This window comes from Sphaerodactylus townsendi, linkage group LG01 (genome assembly GCF_021028975.2).
Source record: "Sphaerodactylus townsendi isolate TG3544 linkage group LG01, MPM_Stown_v2.3, whole genome shotgun sequence".
In the NCBI taxonomy this organism is placed as follows: Eukaryota; Metazoa; Chordata; class Lepidosauria; order Squamata; family Sphaerodactylidae; genus Sphaerodactylus; species Sphaerodactylus townsendi.
Window position 1 is genome coordinate 188,443,881 of NC_059425.1, and position 25,774 is coordinate 188,469,654.

Genomic DNA, 25,774 nt, shown 5'->3' on the forward strand with positions numbered 1-25,774 from the left:
TGCACCAAGCCAATTTCTATCACTTCTTACCTGCAGGCTCTGGAATACACCATATCCCATGCACCATTTCCTAATGGTCCCCAGCCTCTAGACCTCCAGGCCCTTGGTTTTTTTTTTTTTTTTTTTTCAAGCAATGTGAACACAAGCATGGCCTTGCAGAAATGGGGAGAAGCAAGGGAAGAGACCTGTTTTAACCACACGAGACAGCTTCTCAGGACAAAAACTAGAATTAACCCAAGTTAAATTATTTTGTTATCTACATAGGTATCCCAGAAGAATGTTTCTGAGCCATTAAGTCACAGCTGACTAATGGTGACCACACAGGAGAATTTTCCCAGAGATGAGGAGATGTTTTGGAGAATTGGTTTCCATCACAGTCGTATGCTCAGGGATCATACAACTCCCAGCAGCCACCAGACCCCGCCATTTCGGCTAGAGAAATGTAAATAGGTGGAATAAATAGAATAAAAATCAGATCTGTAGAGCACAAAGGACACTCAACCATCAGAAGAAAGCACTTATCCACTAGCATTTTAATACTTCTGGATAATGCCGTGCCAAGGCCTACAAACAATCTTGGCAGAGCAAAGACGTAAGAAAGATACTCACTTCAATCTGCTGAACGGTGAGGATCCTTAAGAAGAGTGTTTTCTATTCAAGCACCCCAATAAGGAACTTTTTTTGTGGGCCTTTACACCCCATACTGGTGCCTAAACCGCCATTGAGTTTCACTACAACGAGCTTGTTCAAAACGGAAGCGATGCTATCGGGAAGTCCTCTTGCTTTGATCTTCTCATAGGGTTGGATCTGTAAGGAAGGAAGAGTGCTTTTGAGAAGGTGTGGACTAGTACTACATCACTCCTGTGTCCTGCCGACATTCCTCTCCCTTTCTTCCACAGGCACAGTTTAAACTATAACATCTGAAAAATTACAGCATTTCCTCTCTTACACACAAAACAACTTCAGCGTTAGAAAGGAAGATGCAACTATAAGGAACTATTTATACGGAATATGATTTGTATGTTACAGAGGGATCTGTGTAGAATCCTGCTAGGGAGCCTAACCAAGCGGCCAAAGAGACTTGAGAGGGGTGTTACAACGTTTATGCACAGCCTTTTGACATTTAGGTTATGAACTTTCATCTAAGACTCTTTCCTTGTATCTAGAGACCTTACAAGGTGGGAAAAAAATTAAAATTACATTATATTTAAATTGGTCTTTTACAGAGATTCCACTCCAAGGTGCGGAAACAAAGATGAAAAAAACCAACAATACAAAAGAAATAAGTACCCAGGAAAACTTGCTGCATAGATATGTAAACTCATAACTATGTTTCTCCCTCTCTGTACTTTGCAGGATCCCATACTCCCAGAAATCTAGCCCCTGCTGTATATTTAGGAGAGCAGTTTATGTAACTGTGCGCAGATGGGTCATGAGACCATGAGGAAACAAAGGAGTGCAACTCCATTCCCCCCTCTGTCTATCTTCAAAGATTCGCTTCCTTTAACTTGTATACCATAAAGGTGAAGCTGCTTTTGTTACGGTGCACTGTCCCAACACTATAGACTCAATTCCTCTTATCCTAAGGTGATCAGATAGTCACCTTTGTGAACTGGGAAGGGTACATGGCTGCGCCATGATAGCTTTAATGCGCACTTGCGAGCAGCAGGGAAGAGCACCTGCCTTCTAGGGGTGTTCCCATGTTTCGTGATGGAAACCCTCTCCCTCTTCCTCTGAATACCACATGCCACCCCTTCACTTCCTCTCAGCCTTCCCTTGCCCATGCCTTCCTCACTTCTTCTCTACTCCCTTGCATGCCACCCCTCCCCCTCCCCCTGCTAGGGTGGGTGGGCCATGTCCAGATACCGGGTCCCCTCCCCTTCCCTCCCTTGCATGCCACACTATGTCAAAACCATTATTTTGTGCATTATTGAACATGGTGATACAAGAGAATTTATAGTTCATTGAATGACCCTATAACTCAAGAGCTTTCCAATGGATGGGGGTGGTGGGTTAGGCCTTCTGGGTGTAAAACCCTGTTTCATGGAATGAGCAGGGAAGCGGGCCCCTTTGTATTGCTACAATCTCGGCTCCTGGCGCACATCGCTACCGCAAGACATGGGATGAAGATACGTTTATGGCCACTCTAGAGGCTTTTAGGGCGCTCCTTCAGCTTCTGGTGACAGGCTGGAAACAGGAGCACCCCCAGAGCCAGGTCAGGCGCCCTGCGTTGACATCGCTGGAGGTTGCCGCGACCGCCTCTATACTTCCCAGAAGGGGAAGTGCATGACAGCCTTCAAAAACCGTGGAGGATGCGCCAGAAGAAACCCGAGGGGACACTGGGACAAATTGTTTTGAAGAGTAAGGATTATTCCCATGCTAAAAGCCGGACGCCTGGTCGTACGGTATCTTATCCCTGCTTTACTGTTCGAGGTATAATGATATCAGGAGACCCGATCTTGGGAGCTTTACTACCCACTAGGAATTTGCGTTTTCTCAGACAAACTGCTAAAATGCTCTAGAAGCTTATTGAACAGCCCTAATGTAGGAAATTTCTGAAGAAGCAAGCACATTTTAAATCCGTGGTTTTGCTACGCTGATGTGTAACAAATGATCCTGTTATTGTACTTGGAATGTATGGTACTTCTTGTACTTCTTCTTTGATTTGTACTTCAGAAATGTCTGTAATGCTCTGGAGCCCATTTTAATATGCCTAATAAAGGTTGCTGTATTGTATTGGTACTTCTTGTTTTATGCCTAATAAAGGTTTTTGGATTGGATTGAACTATGCCCCTCAAGGCAAAAAACAAAAATGCTCCTCAAGAACAGTTCCTTCTGCCTTTGCACATTCTATGTAAATAATCTTTCTGATCTCATTCCAGCTGCTGGGGGCCACCAAGAGAGTGCTCAGATACGTGTAGCTGCTCATCTTACCCGGAGTCCAGTTCATCAGATGTATGGGTCTGGGCTCTAGGAATTCACAAAAAAAAAAAAGCATGATGAGGCATTTTAGACACGGTCCTGGAGGTGCCGTAAAGACTTTGATTTTAAAAGTACCGTGATCACTTTTATCATAACGTCGTAAAGCAATGGAGAGAGATGGGAAAATAGGAGAAAACGTTGTGCCAGTGTATGCAAACTGGTATGCTTCCAAACAGGTACACATTTTACAGAATCACAATAAGGTAGTTTCAAGGAAATCCATTGCTGGAGTAGGGAACCTGTGCGGTTCTCCAGATGATACTCATTAGGAACTATAATTCCCATCAGTTTTCTCTGTAAGCATGGCCAATAGGCACATGCCTGGTGAAATGGGAACTGATCGGAATTAGTAGTTCCTGAACATCTGGAGAGCCGCAGGTTCCCTACCCCTGCACCAGGGTGTTGAAGGCCAAGCTCTTTTGCTATCTTTCCAGCACTCAAGGAGAGAATTCAACACTAATTAATTTAATTTTACCCTATTTCTGCTGCAGGGAGAAAATTAACAAGTCATGGCACATTGTCTTCAGATCTATTTTTTAGATTTGTTTTTAGGCCTGTTTGGGGGATCATATTTATAGTTGAATCATTCCTCCCCAGACTCTGTCACTCGATTGTGTTTTATTCTTTTATTCTTTCACTGTTTTAGTCTTTATGTGAACCACCCAGAACTCTGATTAATTAATAAATAAGTAAATACAGTGCAATTTCCATCCCACAGCACACCTATCAAGTTTCAGGAAGGAAATGCCAGACACTTTATTATTTTAAAAGTAAATCAGCTTCATTTCATGCCCCACGCAAGCAGGAAGAGATTCCGGCCATGAAAGCTTTCGACAATACAATAGATTACTCATACTTTCTACGTAAACTGAGTTACTTTAGTGAGGCAATGTATATTGCATGATGCTAGTATTGGTTTGTCCAAAGAGGAGTGCCCTAGCTCTATCGGCAGAAATTATTACTTCTGTCAACAATTTACCAGGGACAGTTCGCTGAAAATGTTGTTAACTGTTTAAACTACAAGGGTGTTGGGTGTCTAATAAGATGAAAGGTGTGGGAAGAAGAAAAAGAGCTCGATGCCATCAAATTTGTGATTAACATGAGAAGACATTAAAAGCCATAATACTGGATAAAAGCTATTTGCAGATCAGTGTGTTCACATATTTTTCTACAACCAGACAATTTCAAGGGAGGTCAATATGTAACAAAATAGGCATGTTATTTATTTCATTTTGTTTTATATGTCAGCTTCCAACGTTAAAAACAATACAATCAAATTAAAACAAAGTTTAAAACAAAGTGTAAACCCTTTCAACTGATGGCGGAAGTTCATTTAAATTACAATACTGAACCCACTAAAGGCAAGAGGGTGGAAGAAGATGGAAAGTGGAAAAATCTCCAAAGATTTGCAAAAATAAAATAAAATGCCATGAAATCTTTTCTGAAAGTCATGGGCACAAACCAGGACATGCAGTTCCTTAAAGAGCAGATATTGGCGTCCATATCAAAGTTAAGATTCAGGCCGCTTCCGCACGGCCACGCTGGGGGTTGGGTCGGCATACATGACGCCAACCCAACCCCCCTGGGAGTGTTCGCACGAACGGTCCAGTAATGAGACAGGAAGACAGTGCCGCGCTGTCGCCCGAGCCGACTTAGTTTTTCCTGCGACGCCATGCTGCCGCTGAAAGTTTAGGACAGGACCCCTGCCCTGCATGATCGCCAGAGTCGCAGGGCAGGGCGGTCCCCAGGCCTCAGCCACGCACGGAAGGTCGCGAGGAAGGTAAGTCGATCGTAGGGCAGATGGCGCTCCAGCCGCTGCTATTCGCAGACGCAGCGGCTGGAAGCCACCGTTTAAAAAAAACCTTGCTCGGGAAGCGGTGGGGAAAGATAAAAGACCGCGCAGCTGCGGGAGCTTAAGGCGAAGTAGCGGCAGCTGCTGCACTATGCGAACAGCTCCCTAGGGACGGCGTTTTTGCTCAACTCAACCTCTCATTAACCAATGCCTTAAGAGCAGAGGTGGGATCCAGCAGGTTCTCACAGGTTCCCGAGAGTAGGTTACTAATTATTTTATGCAGCCGCAGAGGGGCTACACAATTGCGATTTTCCCACGTGATTTTGCATTACTGGCGCCCCTCCTCCCTCAGCAGTAAGCGCAGAACTTGAAGCAGTCTAGCAGGAGGTGCACCGCAGCGTAAGTGTTCTCGGCGCTTCGCGCATTCGTTTCCTGCCCAAGGACCGGCACAGTGGCTACGTCCTTGCCACAACCTCGCCCAGGAATGCCCTGCCCCCGGAATGCCCGGCCATGCCCCCGTCATGCCCCGCCCAGCCCCATTGGTGCTACACCACAGTTTGAATCCCACCACCTTGGGAACCTGTTACTAAATTTTTTGGATCCCACCACTGCTTAAGAGGAATTCAGAGAATGTCTAACAAGCATCTCTGTTACACAGCAATATACTGCAAAGCATTCATGGTACCAATAAAGATACGGTCCAGGGAGTAGACCGCATAGCGCAGGAAAAGTTGACTCCTGGCCACAAAAGTACTATTTGGATTCTAGGTTTAAAGATCAACGGCGCGTGATGACGTTCTTGAATGACCAGATTTACAACCTGCACGGTGGGCTCCACCTACTTTGGGGAGGGGCTGTGGATCAGTGGAAGTGCATCTGTTTCACATGCAGGAGGTCCAAGGTTCAATTCCCAGCATCTCCAGTGAAAAGGACCAGGCAGTGGATGATGGGAAAATCTCCAGGGTACCTTGGAGAACCACTGCTAGTCTGAATAGATAATACTGACTTCAGTGGACCAAGTGGACCAAGTTTCAGTGGACCAAATTTCAGTGTAAGGAAGTGTCACAAATGTTCTATGTTATGCCACTATTATTACTGTTGTTACTGTAATTAATATTACTGCCGTTGGGATTTCATGAATAAAACTGAAGGACATAAAAGGTTCCCAGATTTCTATCTCTGTGCTTATTCATCTGCCTTAGACCCTTTCCGCACGGGCCAAATACAGCGCCTTGGGGACGGCAAGGAGGGGGGAAGGGCAAAGAGATTGTCAGCCCCTTTGAGTCTCCTATAGGAGAGAAAGGGGGGATATAAATCCAAACTCTTCTTCTTCTTAATATTTCTTTTTTTTTAAGTTAGATTAAACAAAAGTTTGGATCTTCCTAACGTTTGTAAACCTGAAGAAGTGAACGATACCAGGAGCAGAAGGAGAGAGAGAATAAAAGAGGGAATGGAAAGGCAGTCGGAGCCGCGTTGCTTATACTTTTCCAGCCCGGAGGAGAACAAATGCAAAGTTGGAAAGCTATTTTATTGAAACTACATTTGCTGCAAAACCAGAGCCAGGTGCTGTTGGAAGAAGCAAAGCTTGAAACTTCCACACGCTGGCTCCTATATCTGTAAAGTCACCATAGATACCGAAAGAAATATGGGAGCGGGGGCAGCCACTGGGGTGTGTGTGTGTCATTCTGCAGGTTTCAACGGAAAGAAACTTCCGTCTTAATTTTGAATCTGAATATTTCCTTGATTTTGGTCTCTCCTGTTCCATCCTGAACAGCTGGCTGTGCTCCAAACCCTGCAGATAGGTACAATTATTTTTTTACCATTCAAAAAGCCTATCCGTAGGCTTATTTGGATGTCACTGGGGGTGGCTTGCGAAATGCGTGCTGGCAAGCAGTATGCTTCGAGAGAAGCTGGCATTTGCTCTGAGCACAAATGGCTTATGACAAATATAAGCTATGCCTCATAGTATTCCAATGAAGTCAAGAAATCCATAGCAGTTCCTAGGGTTTTCCCACTGCCTAATAGAGAAGGCCCGGATACAAAACGCGTTTTTAAAAACACAACATGAAGTGTATCTACGCTCAACCACCTACACTTATTTTTAATTGAAAAAAGTGAAAAGAAATCAGGGTCAGGAAGGAGCTCTGTTTCATCCAGGAATTGTTCTGAAGGTAAGACATGTGAGATAGAAAAGGCAGAAGATGGAAGACCCAAACAGGAACTTATTTATCGCTCTTTGACGTAGCCAGACTTGCTACATCTCATTCATGCTGAACTAAAAGAAACAGGATATATCTGGAAATGATGCCATAAATGCAGTAATAGATTGTAAAGGTCATGCTTAACCATTTTGATAATCAAGAGGGCTACAAAAATGAAATCGACTAATGACTGTAGAGGACTTAGAAGCAACACACCCGTAAGAATGAGCTATGTTAGAGAAGGGGTACGCAGCCATCTGCACAGTTTGGCCACTGGGGATGGCAGTACAAGAAAAGACAACAGCTTTGGTCTATGGTTGTTGCTGTCAGGACCAAGCCTGTCAGTGCCCAGATGTCTTGCTGTGTATGAATTGCAAATGTTTTCCTGTAACTGCTTTTCTGTTTCGCTTTTCCCCCTCCTGGCAACCTCACTTCAGCTCTCCTGCAAGAAGGTGCTTAACGGTCTTTGGTGGTTCTTTGAAGCTCTGTAGTGCAAATGTAGTAGAATTTGTGAGGCACATTTGGTGTGGGACAAATGGGGGGAGGGGGGGGTTGAAGGATATAATCTCTGGATCTAAGCTGGAGAGCTTAGATTCAGCTTTCTTTGTTACTCTACGCGTTGTTAGAAATAAACTGCTTTAGGACTTTCCTACGGTCTCTGTTGGACACCTAGCAGCAATTATTTGAACACAATCAGGCTAGCACTCATAGACTGTATAATTTATGAGTTCGCTAAGTCTACAATATATACACTGTCATGCCCCCAGAGAAGCTCTTACTATTTTCTTTATTTAAGAGTTGTCCCTTCAATGAGAATGGGTTTTGTTCCTTTGAATAGTGTTCTATGGGAGGGAATTCCACCACTGCTCTATACCTTAAACACCTTAAGAGATATTACAGCCTTCCAGTTCCACTGGCACCTTAGACTATAACTAACTGAACAGGAACACTACTGGGTAATAAAAAGAAGACTGTAGGGCTGTTGCTTCTAGGGGGCTTCTTAAAGGAATAGGGTCGAACTAAGGTTCCCTCCCATAGAACACTATACAAAGGAACTAAACCCATTCTAATTAAAGGAATAACTGAGACTTAAATAAAGAAAATAGTAAGAACTTCTCTGGGGGCATGACATAAACTTACAGGGCTGTATCTCAGTAATGCCCCAGTACACCTTCAAGTATTTTTCTCACACAGAAATAAGTATATTCATAAGAACTAGTCAACACTTCTGCAATTGCTTCTCTTATCTCCACAGGAATAGTTATTAACTTAAAATTGAAAACCCAACACGAGCAACCAGCTTCTGGATATATTCTGGCTTCGAAAATCTTCAGAGGCTAGTGAGTGCGTGGTATTTTCAAAGTTGGTCAAGAAGTCATATTTAAGATTGTTTGGATGTCACTGGGGAGAACGTAAGAAATGAGCCACTATGACTTAAAATCCCAAACTATGGAGAGGTCAAGGGCCTGCACAGTCTGAAATCCCTGATATACTTCGAACCATCACACCATACAAGCATGGCTGATATTAACACCAGTAATCATTTTTCAGAAGCAACAGATGGACAAGTTATGCATTCAACCACAGTTCCCCATTAAAACCATAGCTCTTTGTATTTGCTACATAGAGGAAGACTTAAAGGTCTTCCAAGCGATAAGAGGTTCTGTACCTGTAGCATAGGACAGCTGGATTCCATCCCACACATTCTCCTGAACTGCGTATTATACCAAGAACCCCGATCCAGCCTGCTATTCCAAGCTATAGACTGATTATACTGAATCAGATAAAGTAGTTACGCTTTTAAATTGTCAGGATTTTCATTGTTGCCTCATAGTGGCAAAGTTTTTGTCAGAAGTTTGTAAACTGAATGTATGACAAACGCGAAGTTTTTTACTATTCACTTTTAACTGGAACTGTATTTTTTAACTGGAACTATATTTTAACTGGAACTATATTTTAACTGGAACTATCGTGTATATGCCAATAAAGGCTTATTGAATTGAAACCAGATTTTCAGCTTGACTTTCTCAAGATTCTATTAATCCGACTGACCGTTCAGTTGCCAGTTCTCTGAAAGTACCCAGATCAAACACGCTTCTCTCTAAATCTGAGACCAGAATTCATAATCTTAGAATAAGGTTGCCAACCAACCAGAAAAATACCTGAAAGAGGGTTTTGCCCGCTTACTAGTTGGCCAGCTGGCTACAAAGCAAAGGGGAAAGCCAGATTAACGTATCCTCAGCCATTTTTTATTATTTAAGAAAATTAAGATCAAAGTACTCTGTCACATTTTGTGCCTTGGCAGCCTGTCTGTTCCAATTCTTCAGGTCATCTGAGGTGGAAATAAGCACCATCCCAAGGTAACTTTATCTTAGTGGAGACTCATGTGGTTAGCTAGGAACCCAAGTAATTCTGTTTCAAATTTCAGTCATAAATTCACTAAGTAGCTTGAGGGAAAGCCATTCTTCTTCCCACTCCAAGCTTGGAATTTATGCAGCCCTTTGAAGACTCAATAAAGTAGCAAAAAGGGGCGGGAATTTAAATTAAGGCTCAATTTGCCAAATCTGGGAAGAGTACATCAGGAGCCAAAGACGCTTAGACCAAACTGAAGCAATGCAAAGATGCTTGTAAAAGGTAGACGTATACACAGTCGCTGTGCAAGCATTCGAGCTGTGTCGATAGGCAGATGTTATGGTTCTGATATCATCCTCGCCAGCATGATGCTGGCAGGGGCTGATGGGAACTGTAGTCCATAACATCTGGAGGGCCGCAAGTTTGACACCTATGTACTAGGTCCGTGGTGGCGAACCTTTGGCACTCCGGATGTCATGGACTACAATTCCCATCAGCCCCTGCCAGCATAGCCAATTGGCCATGCTGGCAGGGGCTGATGGGAAATAATCCACACATCTGGGAGTAAAGGTCACACGACCGCACCAGGGGTCATTAATGACCCAGGGAGTGAAATCGCATCACCACCACATTTCCTAGGCAGACTATATTCACAGGGTGATTTGCCATTGCCTTCAGAAACAGATTCCCCCCAGAAATCTGACGCCATCCAATTTCCTGTTCCCAATCCCACTTTGTTGTGACTCAATTTATTTATTTTGATCGCTGATATAGTTTTGTCCCGACTTTTGCTTGAAGAGTTTTCTTCGATGTTGCTCTTTAGTCTCAGAGCTTTCTCTCATTTGACTTCTTAACTCACCATTTTGCAAATATATTGATTTTAGTGCCTGCTTTTATTGTATTTCTGCTACTGGGGATCTCACCGATTTTAAAGTTTGTTTTAATAACTGCTGCAGTTATTTTAAATTATTTGTTTATGGATAGCAATTTCGGTTGTTGTTGGAAGCTGCTTCATAAACAATTTTGAGAGAGGCAGAGTTTAAATATTTTAGTAAACAATACATTTCTTACAGTTTTGGAGATGTATAAAGTCCGTTTTAATGATGAAATAAACTCTCTAAGAACATAAGAACTAGCCTGCTAGATCAGACCATCTAGTCCAGCACTGTGCTACTCGCAGTGGCCCACCAGGTGCCTTTGGGAGCTCACGTGCAGGATGTGAAAGTAATGGCCTTCTGCTGCTGAGCACCTGTTCTGCTAAGGCATTTGCAATCTCAGATCAAGGAGGATCAAGATTGGTAGCCATAAATCGACTTCTCCTCCATAAATCTGTCCAAGCCCCTTTTAAAGCTATCCAGGTTAGTGGCCATCACCACCTCCTGTGGCAGCATATTCCAAACACCAATCACACGTTGCGTGAAGAAGTGTTTCCTTTTATTAGTCCTAATTCTTCCCCCCAGCATTTCCAAAGAATGCCCCCTGGTTCTAGTATTGTGAGAGAGAGAAATTTCTCTGTGTCAACATTTTCTACTCTGATACAATACCACTTCAGGATGCAGGTGGAGAATCACATCGATACACTTTTGTAGGCCAATGAAACTAAGTGGATTTCTCACACCTGTTTCTATCACAGCCCCATAAAGGGGAGAAAGGCCTGACTGAAGAATTTTGAAATATATTTAAGGAACTGTTCACAGTATATGTTGGGGTCCACAACTTTTTTAAGCTTATGGGCATCTTTGGAATTCTGACGAAGGGTGGTAGACTCAATGATAAAATGGCTGCCACAGGAGGTGGAGCCACACACATACATAAAGCCCAAGTGTAGGGGAGAAGGGGGGGAAGGAAGAGAATTAAAAATATACCACAGCCACCACTGAAACTATGTTATTTTAATCTACAAAATAAATAATTGTTGGCAAATCAGAAATCAAGAGCCCCATCTGATCCCACCCACTTTCTAAAAACAACTGGTGGGAATCAAGAAAGGTTTTGGCAGGATCCGTGGCACCCACGGGCACCATGCTGGGGACTCCTGCCCTATGTTTTGAGCCTTTTTGTGCCTTCGTTGCTTAACACTTTGGAAATTGTCCTGCCCTAGCTAGCATCAATGAAGAATATTTTTTAAGAGAGCACTGGTCTGGATCTTATGAATTCTTCTGCTAACAGTGGGGACTTCTTCTAATATGAGATGCCACCATCTGGTGAAGCATGCCTATTCCACGAATCCTCAGGATCCAATCTAGGATGGAAGAGACTGGAAGCCTTTCCAGTGGCGGAAAAGATCTTTTTTTGTGTGTGGAAGAGTTGTTTTGACATAGTACAGAAGGAATGCTTGAAGAGAAATTCACTGTATCTCAACTGGTTCTTCTGCTAACTGTTCAAGCCGTTCACTTGGGCTTGGATGCTGTGGTTGTTCTGTGGTTGCAAATTTTTACCACTCCCTCCTTCCACAGCTGCCCAAAATGCCCCTTGAAATCCTGTTCTTGGCAGAAGGGACCAAACAGGAACAGGATTGGGGGCATTATGGGCAACTGCCCAAGGAAGGAAGTTGGTGAAATCATGCTCTGGAGACAGAGATCCGTGTCCTCACAGAATTTACACATAGGGGCTTTCCGCACTACAGAAGGGAGCTGCTGTCATCGGGTTCCTTCAGTAGCGCATTCCAGGCTGTCCGCATTGAGCAACTGAGCTGGGTCCCCTGGAACCCGAGCCAAGGGCGATAATCTTGGTGCCTGTTTCGCTCCTCGATCGTGATTGGAGCTTGTGTTACCATGGGAAACGGGAGCGTTCTTTTTTTTTTACAGTTTTTATAGTTTACAGTTTACAGTTACATGCCCACCACGACTCTCCCGTTCTGCGCATGACACAAAAGCAGTGCCTGATTGGTTGAACGGATGAGGTGTCGTTTCGATGCATCCGCACTTTGAAGCTCTCGCATGTATCAACCTTTGTTCCAGCAGAAAGCAGCAGTTCATAACTGCGAGGGATAGGGATGTCGCGAGTTCTGGGGAAACTGAGACAAAACAACGTTGAGCTCAGTTGCAGTGCGGATACACTGAGGTGAACCTAGATAGAAACTAGTACAACTCTGTCAGTGCGGAAAACTTGCATGAAGTCTACTACTAGCACCCATATAAGAGTTAGACCAGTGGTTCCCAACCCTTTTTTCACTTTTCACCACTATCACTTATTGGCCATTCTCTGCTTTCACTTATATTTGGGAGGGAGAGTTAGAAGAAGAAAAATGTGTGCTTGTCTAGTTCCCACTGAAAACAGTGGAAATACACAGTCAATTGCAGAAAAATCAAGACTTCCACTCCTTTGACCTAGAAAAGAACTCCAAGTCTGGGTGTGTGAGATGTTTAGCTAGCTTTTCAACAGCGATGAACTACACAACCACCAATACCTCCCCCATTAATCAAGTCAAAGTTTTATTTACCACAACCAACATCTCCTCCATTATCACCAAAGTGTTACTCAGTGACTTTCTACTGACCCATTATTACTTCATAGTATCAGAAGCAAATTGTTCCTAAATGTTAAACTTGCCAAAAGATTTTTTAAAAGTGCATGACTGAAGGACTTGGTTACGATAGAACTTTATTGTGAGCCAAAACCAAACTCAACCACTTCAAACGTTCACCTACCCTGAACTACCCAAACTGAGATTTCTAAGTATCTCACGCCCACATCTTGGGACTCTTCTCCCATGGTTTGGATGTATGTGTCAAATAATGTTCCAAGTGTCATCAAGTCACAGTCAACTTAAGGTCACCCCAGAAAGGGGCTTTCAAGATATATGAGGAGCGCAGAGTGTGGTTTGCCATTGACTATCTCCCATACAAGACCAGACTTTGTTTAGCTTCTGAGATCACCCATGATCAGACTGTACCATCCCACCATCTCTCCTGACTCAAATAATATTATTCAAATTAATCTAATGTTAGATGGATCTAAAGAATGACATAATATTCTTGGTACATTACCACTAGAATGCCTTTCTCTGGGCGATTCCTTTCAAGACACCTAGGGAAAATAGAGTTCACGACTCCAGTTCCCTGAGAGAAGGGTACTGACCTAGGTCGGCTTTCATTGTTGTTCCCCACTGCAACCAAGCTTCTTGATCCCAGCTTGGAGGGCTGAATCATCCCAGCCTCTTGCCGCCTGGCATCCGTTCGATTGGCTACTGTTCCCAAGTGCCCATGTGTTTCACGCCTATCCCTACTACCACATTATTTAAAAAAACTGCCATAGGAATGGAGAGGGATGAAGGTATGCTTTTTGAATTAATGGCCAGCTGCATACGCGATGCCTCAAAAAACACTCAACTAGCCAGGATTGGCTGGAATGAGGGACTCCTGGCACCAGAGATTCCGTGACTTCTACTGGAATCGAAGCTGAGTTCCTCGAGCACATGGTTCCCCTGAAAGGCAGTAGTTCCCCAACTGGAGCTGGAAATTTGATCTCATTACATGGGGCTTAAGCTTTCGGTACAAAACCACGCTGACATCCCAGTGGATTTGGTGCAGAGCACTGGTAATTAATGCAAGTTTCTGAACTTAGGTTGATAATGCAAGTCTTGGAACCCGAGCCTCTATTGTCCCAGTTACTGCTCCCAGTTTCTCTTCATTGTCCCAGCACTAGGACATATACGCACACACTACTGTGAAAGTTATTTAAACAAAAATGTTTCACACAGCCCAATCGTCTTGCAACTTACAGAATCTTCTGGAGGTCTCTGGATCTTCCCCCAATCCACAGAAGGTCCTTTTTCTTGTAAGAATCTGTGGAATAGCTTCTTGAAACCTTCCAGGTCCTTCTTAGTGTGCTGAAAGAGAGATTTGAAAGATTCTTATTTTGAAAACCTGCACCAGATAAAGGCACAGATTGCCAATAATATCTGTGCAAGCCCTACAGAAACCATTGAAGTCTTCCACAACATATGTTTCAAAAGTGGAACGGTTCCTGATGGAATTCTCTCCAGCAGTTAAAAGCCACTCAGTTTCACACCCTGCTTATGAACTCTTCAGAATGTTTTGGTTCAAAACATCTGACACGCACAGGTATGTCCTGAGTTTAATAGACCATGAAAAAAAGAACTAACATAAGTTCTTTCAAAAATCCATCTAAGCTTTGGTGCAGGGGCTTAATTTTAGGCAAACTTTGAGCCCCAGGCAAAACTCCAATGAGCTCTGGATGCCACCCCCCCCCCACGTGCAGGTGGCTCCCCCACCATGACCCTCAAACAATAATTTTTTTCCACCTCAGGTCGCTTCTAAAGTCACCATCACATTATAGAACATCCCCAACTCCACAAATCTGAACAACACAGCAATGGCCATGCCACACAGCCTGAAATAATATTTTTGGGAAAACATTTTCAAAAATAAGCTTCAAAAATGTTTTATTACTGCTATGAAAACATTTTATGGTGTTGTATCCAGTCCCCCCTAATTGGGGAAACAGCATCACTTTCAATGTTATTTAGCTACAGGGGGCCCAGACTCTCCCCTTTCAAGGTGGATTTAAAAGGAGAATCTGGGCTCCCTGGTTTAAACTAGTGATGTGCTGGAATCCACCCCAAACAGCATCATTTTTTCAATGGGTGTTTAAACTGGGGACTCCTCAGATTCTCCCTTGAAATCCACATGCCTAAGGGGGTAGATTACTTAATAACAACAAATAAACAACAAATAACAACAACAATAACAACAACAAGCAACAACAACCACCACCTTTGGCCCATTAGGCACTTTGGAGAGAATAAAAGAAAGAAAAGAAAAACAAAGCATTTGGTGGGAAGGGAGTGAATTTCAAAAAGAGAATCTGGGGAAATTTAGGGTGTTACCTGTTGTCAGGGGTGCAATTATTAAGATAGCAAGCACCAAAGGGAATACTTCAGAGTGTCTTCAGTGAGATCTCTATTGATGTGATACTACTCAGATTTGGTGAAGGGGTTTGTCCAGGGGGTCCAAAGTTAAGGGATGTGGACCCCTCAAAGGTGTAGAAGCCCCATCTCCTATTAGCTCCCTATTGGAAGAGCAATGGGGGATGGGAGAATTCCCTCTTTGGGGAGTCCATAACTTTTGGACTCCCTTTAAACCAAACCTCCACCAAACCTAAAGTGACATACTATCAGGAGAGTCTCCCAAAAAATCCCTGAAAGTGCTTTGGTGCTGCTAGCCTAAAATCTGCGCCCCTGCAGGCCAAAGGAAACGGAAAAAAACACTGAAAATTACAAAAAAATCCCTCCACAGCCCACTGCAGTAATTTTGTTCGCCCACCACAGGCTGGGCAGTGGTTTCCAGGAGCAGCTGCCCACTTTGCCCAATGGGAGGCACGCCCTGGAGCACAATGGTGTCCATTCATCAGTATCTTTGTGGTAACGATTCCACAGCCTCCTAATTGTGGATTTCATGCACTAAATACTTCCTTATGTACTTCCCAGTCATTCATCAAATTCATATTTTTTATCCATAAGGCTAAATTGACGCGGGCCATCTGGAAGTCCCAGGCCGCGGTGTACACCTGAGAATACCCCCCTCCCACTGGAAGTCACGCAGGCTACTAATGGTTCTAATTCCCAGGTGTCCACTTCTACCACAGAACTGAGGGAGTGGTTGGCTAATCTGGGTACCCAGTTTGCCACCTCCACTGGAGGGATTTCATTCCTAGCAATCGAAGAGGGGCAAAATGTCTGTGAGCACAAGGCCACTTGTAGCCCCTTCTCTAAAGTTTTCCGCCCAACCCGGGCCCAATCTAACTCCCGGATTTTGGGCCAAAGTGAATAGCCTCAACATGTGAAACTTATATTTTAAATGTGATTGTGTATATGGAGAATGGAATTATAAATATTGCCATTTTCATTTTCAATTCCTCTTGTAATGGTCTCCCAGTACTGATTTTTTAAAATTCACATGACATTTGTAGCAAGCCTTTCTAGGTAAACATAACCAAACAGACCTTTTCTGCATCCATGTAAATTATTACTGTGTTTCCCCAAACTATATAACTTTCCTCATATTTCCACTGACTCAGTTGCCAATTTGATGTTCAGCTACAAATGTGTTCACTGCTGTCCCATGTATTTGTGTATGTGTGTGTATAAGGACCCCTGAACAGATCCTTAGAGGAAGGGAGGCTATTCTGCAAATATATTACTAATCCAATTAAAGCAATATCCTGAATTCTTAAATTGTACTTCTTTCCTCTGTGCATAAAGTTCTTCACAGTTCATATCTAACAGCTGAACTTTCTAGGTGCCCCAGTATCATTTCTTCCATTCTATTTTTTTGTCCACACTCCTACGTGAACTACTCCTCCTAGGAGTGAGGAGTCCAGCCCGCTCCCTCCCTTTGGGGAGGCTTTTTAATAAATTGCTATGGGACTTGCTGTTTATGGTGGTATTGACTGCTGTTTTAATGGATTTTTAATGGATTTTTAGTAAATGTAATAATTGTTTATGTGGTCACTTATCACATGGGGCGGTCTACAAATCTAAACAATAAAATAAATAAATAAATAAATTTATTTTATTCATTATTCATTTTACAGGCCAACCTTCCTTGTACAGACTTAGGCCGGCATACAACATTGTTATTAATAATAAAAACAATAAAATCTACAACTGCATCACAGCGCCATAATCTCCATTGATAGCTAATAGTTAAATTAAAACTATACCCCTAAAAATCACAATTTACACCAATAATAAAGTAACCAGGGGAAGGAGGAAATGGGGCCGGAAGGGTGAGGTGGAAAAAGTGAGGAAGAGGGGAGACCCACAGATGGAATACCGTTGCGGTCCTCAACCCTAAACCTGGTGGAACAACTTTGTCTTACAGGTCCAGCAAAATTGTAACAGGCCTCACAGAGCCCAGGTCTCCTTGACAAGGTGTTCCACTCAGATGGCTAGACAGCTTCCAGGCCAGGGATCACCTGCACATTCTTGTTACCCAAGCATTACACTTTTTGAGGAATTTATTGGGAGAGGCAGTCACACAGATTTGTTCTTGAAGTTCTGACTAACCCTAACCCTTAACACACTTCTCAGTTCCAAACAATCACATTAAGACATCCCCAAAGTTTAACATCACTTCTCTTCAGTCCCTACCTTAACACACTTCTCAGTTCCAAACAATCACATTAAGACCCCCGATCCAAGGCCAAATGGCTAACTATTTAATTACTCTGGTTAACCCAACACAACGGCGAGCCTTGACGCTTGCCAGATTTTAATGTTATGCCCTCCATTTTATGGCAGGGTTCAATAATCTTGATAAAACTCAAAGATTAAAAGTTCCCAACCAAACGCGGAGATTGAAAACCATAGCCCATTCCTTTGTTTCACTGCTCGAGAACCAAGGAGTCAGAGATCGGAGATGTAGTCCATACCACTACTCACCATGGCCCCTGCTGAATTTAGTTGCAATTCCAATTCTTCTGAATAATACTCAACCCTGAGATTGTAAGGGTAAATCCTTTCTCCTTTGAAATAATTGGAAATGATAATCCAGCAATGTGGGTCTAAGCATGTTTATACAAGTAATTAACCTCTCTTCCTTATCACTACCTTACTTTAATATTTTACCAAGCATACTACAATATATTAATCTGGGAATTTAGCATGTCTCTGTAGCAAGCTCTGAAATGTTTATCTGTGGTATCAATTTTAGATTTACTGTGTTTGCACTTCTGTCTCTTGCTTATCGTAATTATAACAAACATGGGCTAGTATGATGCAGACAGAATTTTGTTTGTTGTTGGGTGTGGTTCAACAGTGGAATGAGAATCAAATTCTTTTTGTTGAAGATGTGAACATGGATCGATGTGTCATGCGGGTTTGCATTGGATGTATTTTGCTGTATTGGTTTGCTTTGTAGCTATTGTGTTTTTTTTTAATATGCCAATAAAGGCTTTCTGTTCAATCACATTAAGACATCCCCAAAGTTTAACATCGCTTCTCTTCAGTCCCTACCTCTAGTTCATTCTGTGGTGCAGTTGAAAGTATCTTGTCCAGTTCCACCTTCATAGAAAATTCCAGTTCTTGCCTAATCGCCTCCTGGAACTGGGAAGTGCCGGCTTGAGACATTGCTTTGCTAAAATCTTGGTTTCAAAAAGAGAGAGAGAGAGAGAGAGTTTTAGTACACACATATGTGGAAATCCAGCAGCACCTTAAAGATTAACAGTATTACCCAAGCAGCTTTTATTAGTTAGAGCTCACTTCAGAAGAAATCCTATTGCACATTTTGGTGTGGGAAATTACTACTGGGGGGTGGGGGAAGGCTGAAATTAGAGGCAGAGAGGTGCTCGGTGTGAATCCCGTCATAATAAAATAAAAATAAATAAAATAAATAAATATTCCAAACATGATTGTGTCTGTAACATAATGAATGATGAGAGAGGTAAGAGTTTATAGCTCCGTGGTGGCGAACCTTTGGCACTCCAGATGCTATGGACTACAATTCCCATCAGCCCCTGCCAGCATGGCCAATTGGCCATGTTGGCAGCAGCTGATGGGAATTGTAGTCCATAACATCTGGAGTGCCAAAGGTTCGCTACCACTGTTATAGCCTCTCTTTCATGAGGTGAAGATAATGACACTTTCATTTAAATGTGATCAACAATAAATTATGCAAGAAGAAATCTGAAACGTAAGGAAATCAACTGACATCAATAAAGGGTTACTGTATGTTATGACATGTTAAGAAAGGCCAATTAAAAGTCTACAAAGGGCTGTAATTGAGAAATTAGAATTTTAAAAGGCCTAGTCTCTATTTAAACCAGGATGACAGGCTGTCGTTGGATTCTTTATTTTTTTATAAAGGTGGACAAACAACAAACCAGCAAAGGAATTTCCTTTGCACCAAATATAATTGCAGTTAAAAATTATCACTTGCTATCTAGTTACAGTTGTGAAGTTATAATTCAGTTAATTCTTAATTAGTAGGATTCACACTTTTTAATGTCCGCTTTCCTATTTCCCTAGTCCTCCAAACCACAAATCATCAGTTCATATTTTTCTGTTTTAAGCAAAAGTCTATCAGGGATTTCAGTTATTAAGAAACTTAGATAAGATTGTTTTCATTATTTCATTATTATTTTTCAAACTGTCTATGAGACCCAAAAGGTAAGCCGCTGGTTTAATTTGTATATTCATATTTAAAATCTTTGGGATTATCTCACAATGCAGTGGTGTTTCCTGCAACCGCTTTCACAGGGTCAGTGGTGCACTTCCTTGATCTCACTCTTCATATCTCACGGTACCCCTGCCGCCACCCTCCACCTTCCCCTCCCATTGCCCCTGCTTGCCACACACCCCACCTTCCCCTCCCAGGGTGAAGGGAACTACTGGGGGTGGTGGTGGCGGCTGCTGACCTTGTGGCAGGCCCTGCCCCATGGGCCAGCTCCATGTCCTTGCTGGCGCCGGTGGGAGACACCACAAAAATGAGAGGGGCAGTAGTGTTGCTGTGGTACCCCTGGGACATGCTCACGGCACCCCAGGGTACCAGGGAACCCTGGTTGAGAATGGCTGATCTAATTAATGTATTTGTAACCAATTTTTTTGCCTTAATACAATTCCACCAGAAATGGTAAAATGACCCTTCATGATGTTCACATTCCAACACAGTTCAGAACATTTTTATACATTTTTGCTAACTTGTTTGGTGACAGATACCAACGATACATCATTTTATAAAAATTCTTATTGCGATATGAACTAAATGTAAATTGAAGACTATTTAGCCACATTTTCCCATTCATACATTATACTCAAATTAATAGCCCACTTTATCACAGAATCTTTTACTTTTTTCTGTTTCAAGTTTCAACAAAATTCCACACCTTTTGGCAATAACATGATCGTCACTCAAACATAGTCCTACTTCAAATGCATCCTTAGAATATTCAAAACCACAAGACGTTTTATCTGCTTTAAATCTTTCTAATAATTGTGCATAGAAAAACCAATGACGTTCTACTACTAAATCCTCTGTTAATTTCATTTTGCATTCCCCTTAATAGAGGTCTGATATGAATCTTAAACCAGTTATTCCCAAATATAATTTATCTTCTGTAAGGGGCTTCTTGAGACGAGAGCCATTACGGTAAGGTGTTTTCTGACATAACTTGGGTTTGTTATTTGTCCCATCTTTTCAGAATGGCACATCTACCGTGTTTCCCTGAAAATAAGACAGTGTCTTATATTAATTTTTGCTCCCAAAGATGTGCTATGTCTTATTTTCAGGGGATGTCTTATTTTTCTGTGTTCTGTTCGTCGGGCATACTTCCAAACAAAAACTTTGCTATGTCTTACTTTCAGGGGATGCCTTATATTTCACACTTCAGCAAAACCTCTTCTATGTCTTATTTTTCGGGGATGTCTTATATTAGGGGAAACAGGGTAATATGTTTTTCAAAATCCTGATTGACTACAAACAGTGGTGGCGAACCTTTGGCACTCCAGATGTCATGGACTACAATTCCCATCAGCCCCTGCCAGCATGGCCAATTGGCCATGCTGGCGAAGCTGATGAACAATCAGACCCGCTCCCTGGATTCTTTATGTCACACAGATAAGCACATCATCCAATTCTGGGTGAAACATTCACCTTAACCACAGATATTCTCCCCTGCAACTATGGCTGCCATTTATTCTACTTTGACAAATCTTTCTCTTCATTCCATGTTTCAACATAACTCTTTCGAAATAACATACAGTTCTTATTTGTCAACAGACATTTCATCTTTTTTCAGCCTCAAAACTCATTTTGCCCATCAACTCTATTTCATCTTATAATTTCACTGTTGGGTAAAAACCTTTGTTTTCTGTTTATTAATTTAAAAGCCTGCTAATGCACTAAATTCTTTCAGTTCCGACATTAAACGTTAACAGTTTAAGGGGTTTTTCAAAACCAACACACGGTCATCTGCAAAGGCTATTCAGATATAGGTCTCTGTCTTAATTTTTATATCTCCAATCCTTTTCATCATGTCTTATATTTTTATTCAATACCTCAAGAACCAGAATAATCAAGACAGAACAATGTCTTGTTCCTTTCTATATCTCACGTGATTTAGTTAAATCTCAATGAACAGTTGTTTGTGCTATCTGTGACGTATTAATCAATTTCACCCGTTATATAAAATTCTCACCAAAATCCATTCTTTCTAAAACCTTGAACAAAAAAAAGAGCCGTTCAAATTGTCAATCGCTTTCTCTGCATCTAGAAAAATCAAAGCGGCTTGCTTTCCATTACGGTTCTCCAAATATTTCAAGATATCCAGTGCAATTCTTTCCTCCACAAAAAGATTACAGTAAATTTGCATATTAATCTGCCATTTCCTGGACTTCACAGCAGAATGCTCCACGGGAGTCCTAGTGCCTCCCTAGAAGAACTACCATGATACCATCAGGAAGTCACCAGTATCAGAATTCTCCCTTCTCCCATTTATGGTTTCATCCTGGCTCTCTTGAGCAACCAAAGGCTTGGGGAGAGGAGTGGAGGTTTTGGAGCCTTCTGTCTCCCCCCACTCCTCTTCTTTAGTCAGCACAACTCCTTCAGCACTAGATCCTGGTAAGAATAAACACTGAACCCGGCAGAACATGGGCAGGATTGTTAAGCCAACAGTTCACACCAAAGTTCATCAGTGAAACACATATTGAATAATTAAAAACAGGTAGTTTTACAGGTGCAAAGTTTCCCTCCAAGTTTCCCTTCAACTGAACACCTCAAAAGTCTTGAGAGGAAAGTCAGTAGCAATCCATCACACCCTGGCAGCTGGGCCAACTTCTGCAAGCTGAAGCTGAGATTCAGATTCTTCACCCAGCTCCATGGATCACTCTAAACATGTCTCTCTTCTCCCCAGGATGTGATTTTAGTATTTAACTGCTCCCTTCCTCAAAGATGAAACCATGTTATTTTAAGGGCATGTGTATCCTTTCCAATTCCAAAACCTTTATTAGGCATAAAATCGAGAGAACATCAAGAATGTCCAGATGCAATAGAAAATCATTCTCTGTTACACAATCAATAAAACACGCCTTAAAAATACGGCAACTGCTTCCATAATCTCTACATCAGAACTGTTCAGGAACTTAAACATGTTTATGTTGTCTGAAAGTAGCGTGAAACCTACAGGTAACAAAGCCCACAAATCAATTCTAATGTTGCTATACTTCGAGCAACACAACAAAATATGAGAGATTAAATCTGATTAATGGGGACAGTGCCGGCAATGACGTTCATTTTGTGGAATGTTGAGAAAGCGACCTTGGAAGTAAACTGAGGGGAAGGAGTTACACCTTGCTCTGGTTATGCCCCATCTATTCTTATAGTCAACTAGTTGTTCCAGATATACAGCTAGGTTCGATTGTGTATCCTTTCATAAAAGCCCTCACTTTTGTAGAACGGCTTGCTGGAGGAGAGATGGGAAATACCTTCTCTGGAAAGATTCAGGAAGTGATTCAAGGTTCTATTGTACCTGCAGATCACTGGGAAATAAAAAACAACAGTGCGCTGACCTGAATGGGCCAAGCTAGCCCAATCTCATAAAATCTTGGAAGCTAAACAGGATCAGCTCAGACCTTGGAGGGGAGACCACCAAGGAAGAAACAGCAAACAGCAAACCACCATGGAATGCCTCTTGCCTTGAAAACCATAACATGGTCGCCAGACATCAGCTATGATTTTACAGAACTTTCCATCACCATGTCATGGCACTGGATTAGGGTCCAGACCAGTGATTCCCAACCAGGGTTCCGTGGTACCCTGGGGTACCATGAGCACGTCCCAAGGGTACCATGACAATGCTATCGCCTCCCCCCCCCCGAATCAAATGGATTTTGAAAGCGGGGTTGGAAGCCTCATGGGCTCCCTTTAAACAACACTGAAAAACGGCATTGGTTTTTTTTGCCTAAATTCAATGTGGAGGGGGGGGGGTAGATGTAAAGGGAGCTCTCCCTTTAAATCCCCCCAATCCATGTCGAATTTAGGCAAGCAAACAACGTGGCTGTCAGCGCTGCTTTCCTTCCCCTCCCCCTGCTTGCCACTCCCCCCGCCTACAGGCCAAAAATGCAAAAAAAAAACCCCTAAAAATGCAAAAAAAATATATCAAATGAACCTCAAGGGTACCCTGAGATATGAAGGGTGAGGTCAAGGGTACCGCGACATCGAAAAGGTTGGGAAACACTAGTCCAGACTGAATCCAATGAGGACCTGACCTGGATGACCCATGCCACCAGATCTTGGAAGCTAAGCAGGGCTGGCCCTAATTAGCCCTAGTTAGATGACCGAGGAGGTCCAGTGTTGCTACACAGAGGATACAACAGCAAACCATCCGCATTCACCTCTTGCCTTGAAAACTCTATGAAATCATCATATGTCAATTGCGACTTAACAGCCCTTTCCACTACCAAACCCACTGAGATCAACAGGTTCCATAGCAAGTTCTACGGACCAGAGAAGGACTCACTTCTAAGTAAACATTCATAAGATAAAGCTGCAAGACATACAAAAATAGAAGTCTGGCCGTGAACTGGCATGCTATCTTCAGTTCCAGTAATTTGCCTGATTCACTCAGCTCCCTCAAGACCCAGACATTAAGCCATTCCTAGGCAACATGATGAATGAATTGCTTTAACACTCTAATCCTTATTTACTTTGGTTTTTAAAAGCCATTTATTTCATCCACGCAGAGATAACGAAGTAAGCAAGAACCAGCTATCATGAGGTTTGAAAGAGCAGACCACATTATATCATGGGGAGAAATGAAGACTATTTGTTTAATTCTGTAATTAGTTTTTTTTAAGGAATGCTTCGAACTTGTTGGCAGTCTCCAAAAAACTATGATTCATTTTGTTAAGACAGTTCTCAAAAACTAAAGAGTTCCATGTAAGTGTTGTTTTGAAATACTCCACGTGTTTTTGTAACGGAAAACTTGTGAACAAAGAATGGAACCCTCCCGAAGGGAAAACTAAACCCTCCACATGCAAACTTTGCTTTTCATTTTACAACACTGCCAACTCTATAAATGTTTGCAAGAACTGCCCAGAGCATTTTCATTTCACATGCAAGGAGCTGTAACTTGTTCGACAACTTTCAACTCTGCACATAGTATTTTCTAACCTAGTTCCTCTTTGACGCCTGAACCAATCATTTCCTTGCCTGTTCGGTCTTACAGGTATCCAGAATACTAAAATGCACACGTTGGAGAAAGAAAGACTCTGCTACTCAAAAACTAAGCTAAAGAAAGCAAGTACTTCAGTATGGAGAACTAGTGTGATGGAGTGGTTAGTGTGTCGAACTAATTCAGGTTCGAATCCCCGTTCACAAGGGAGAACGACGCAAGATGTCTGATCCCCATTCAGGAAAATGGTGGGCTGCGAATGAAATAAATTACAGGTACACAGGTCTCAAGAAAAAAAAAAATCTAACTACCTTTGCTGTTTGTCACATTACCTGGATATTTTATCTACGTCCATTAAGCATAAGCATTTATTGTCATTGTGCACGCACAACGAAAATTTACAGCAGCATTCCTCGATGCACACAATTTCAGACTCATACCCCATCCTCACTTTCCCCTTCCTCCACCCATCCCTACACTGCCCCAAACACATCAACACGAAGCCGCGGAGTTTAGCATAGCCACAGCTCTAGAGTAGAAGCTGTCTCTAAGCCTCTTTGTCCTAGTTTTGATAGACCTGTAGCGTCTGCCCGGATGGTAACAGTTCAAAAAGAGAGTGTGCCGGATGAGACGGGTCTCTCAGAATATTTTGGGCTTTCTTTAGGCTTCGGGAATTATAGAGTTCTTCCAAGGAGGGGAGAGGGCAGCCGATAATCCTCTGTGCAGTAGTGATCACCCTTTGGAGCACCTTCCTATCTGCCACTGTGCAACTGGAGAGCCATACACAGATGCAGTAGGTTAAGACACTCTCTATAGCACAGCGGTAAAGGCAAAAGGTATCAAATCAGCAGGGTTGAGAGTCATATCATTATACTAGCAGCAAAGTCCGTTGTGCTGAACAACACAACAGACTCTAGAGTCCCCGTGATGGCGAACCTATTGCACTCCAGATGTTCATGGGCTACAATTGTAGTCCATGAACATCTGGAGTGCCATAGGTTCGCCACCACTGCTCTAGACAGTGGCTTCAGTAGTCTGGAGATCAGGTTCAGATCCGCAGGCCCCACCTGGAGGTTGGCAAGCTGTTTGTGTAAGACTTCTTTAAAAGCCTTCTTTAACCCTTTGGGTTAGGGCAGGATAAAAATGTGAAAAAATAAATAAAGAATAAATAAAATAAAATGAGGGGGGAAATCCAGCTTTGGCCAACGATGTTCCCAACAACAACCATGCCAAGCAGTCCACCTTCCAAAGCTGCCTTCTCCAGAGGAAGTGGCTTCAGTGGTATGGAGATCAGTTGTACATTCAGATCTCCAGG

At 42.5% G+C, this 25,774-nt stretch overlaps 1 protein-coding gene across 1 annotated transcript in view; it reads right to left on the minus strand.

The window, feature by feature from the left end:
- The window catches only part of UGP2 (UDP-glucose pyrophosphorylase 2), a 41,553-nt gene extending 23,105 nt beyond the window's left edge, over positions 1-18,448 (minus strand). Inside the window, 3 exon segments of the mRNA XM_048501708.1 lie at positions 610-807; positions 14,051-14,158; positions 18,308-18,448. Of these exon segments, the coding sequence (XP_048357665.1) occupies positions 610-807; positions 14,051-14,158; positions 18,308-18,421 (420 nt within the window). The 5' untranslated portion in view covers positions 18,422-18,448.
- Positions 18,449-25,774: the final 7,326 nt, after the last annotated feature.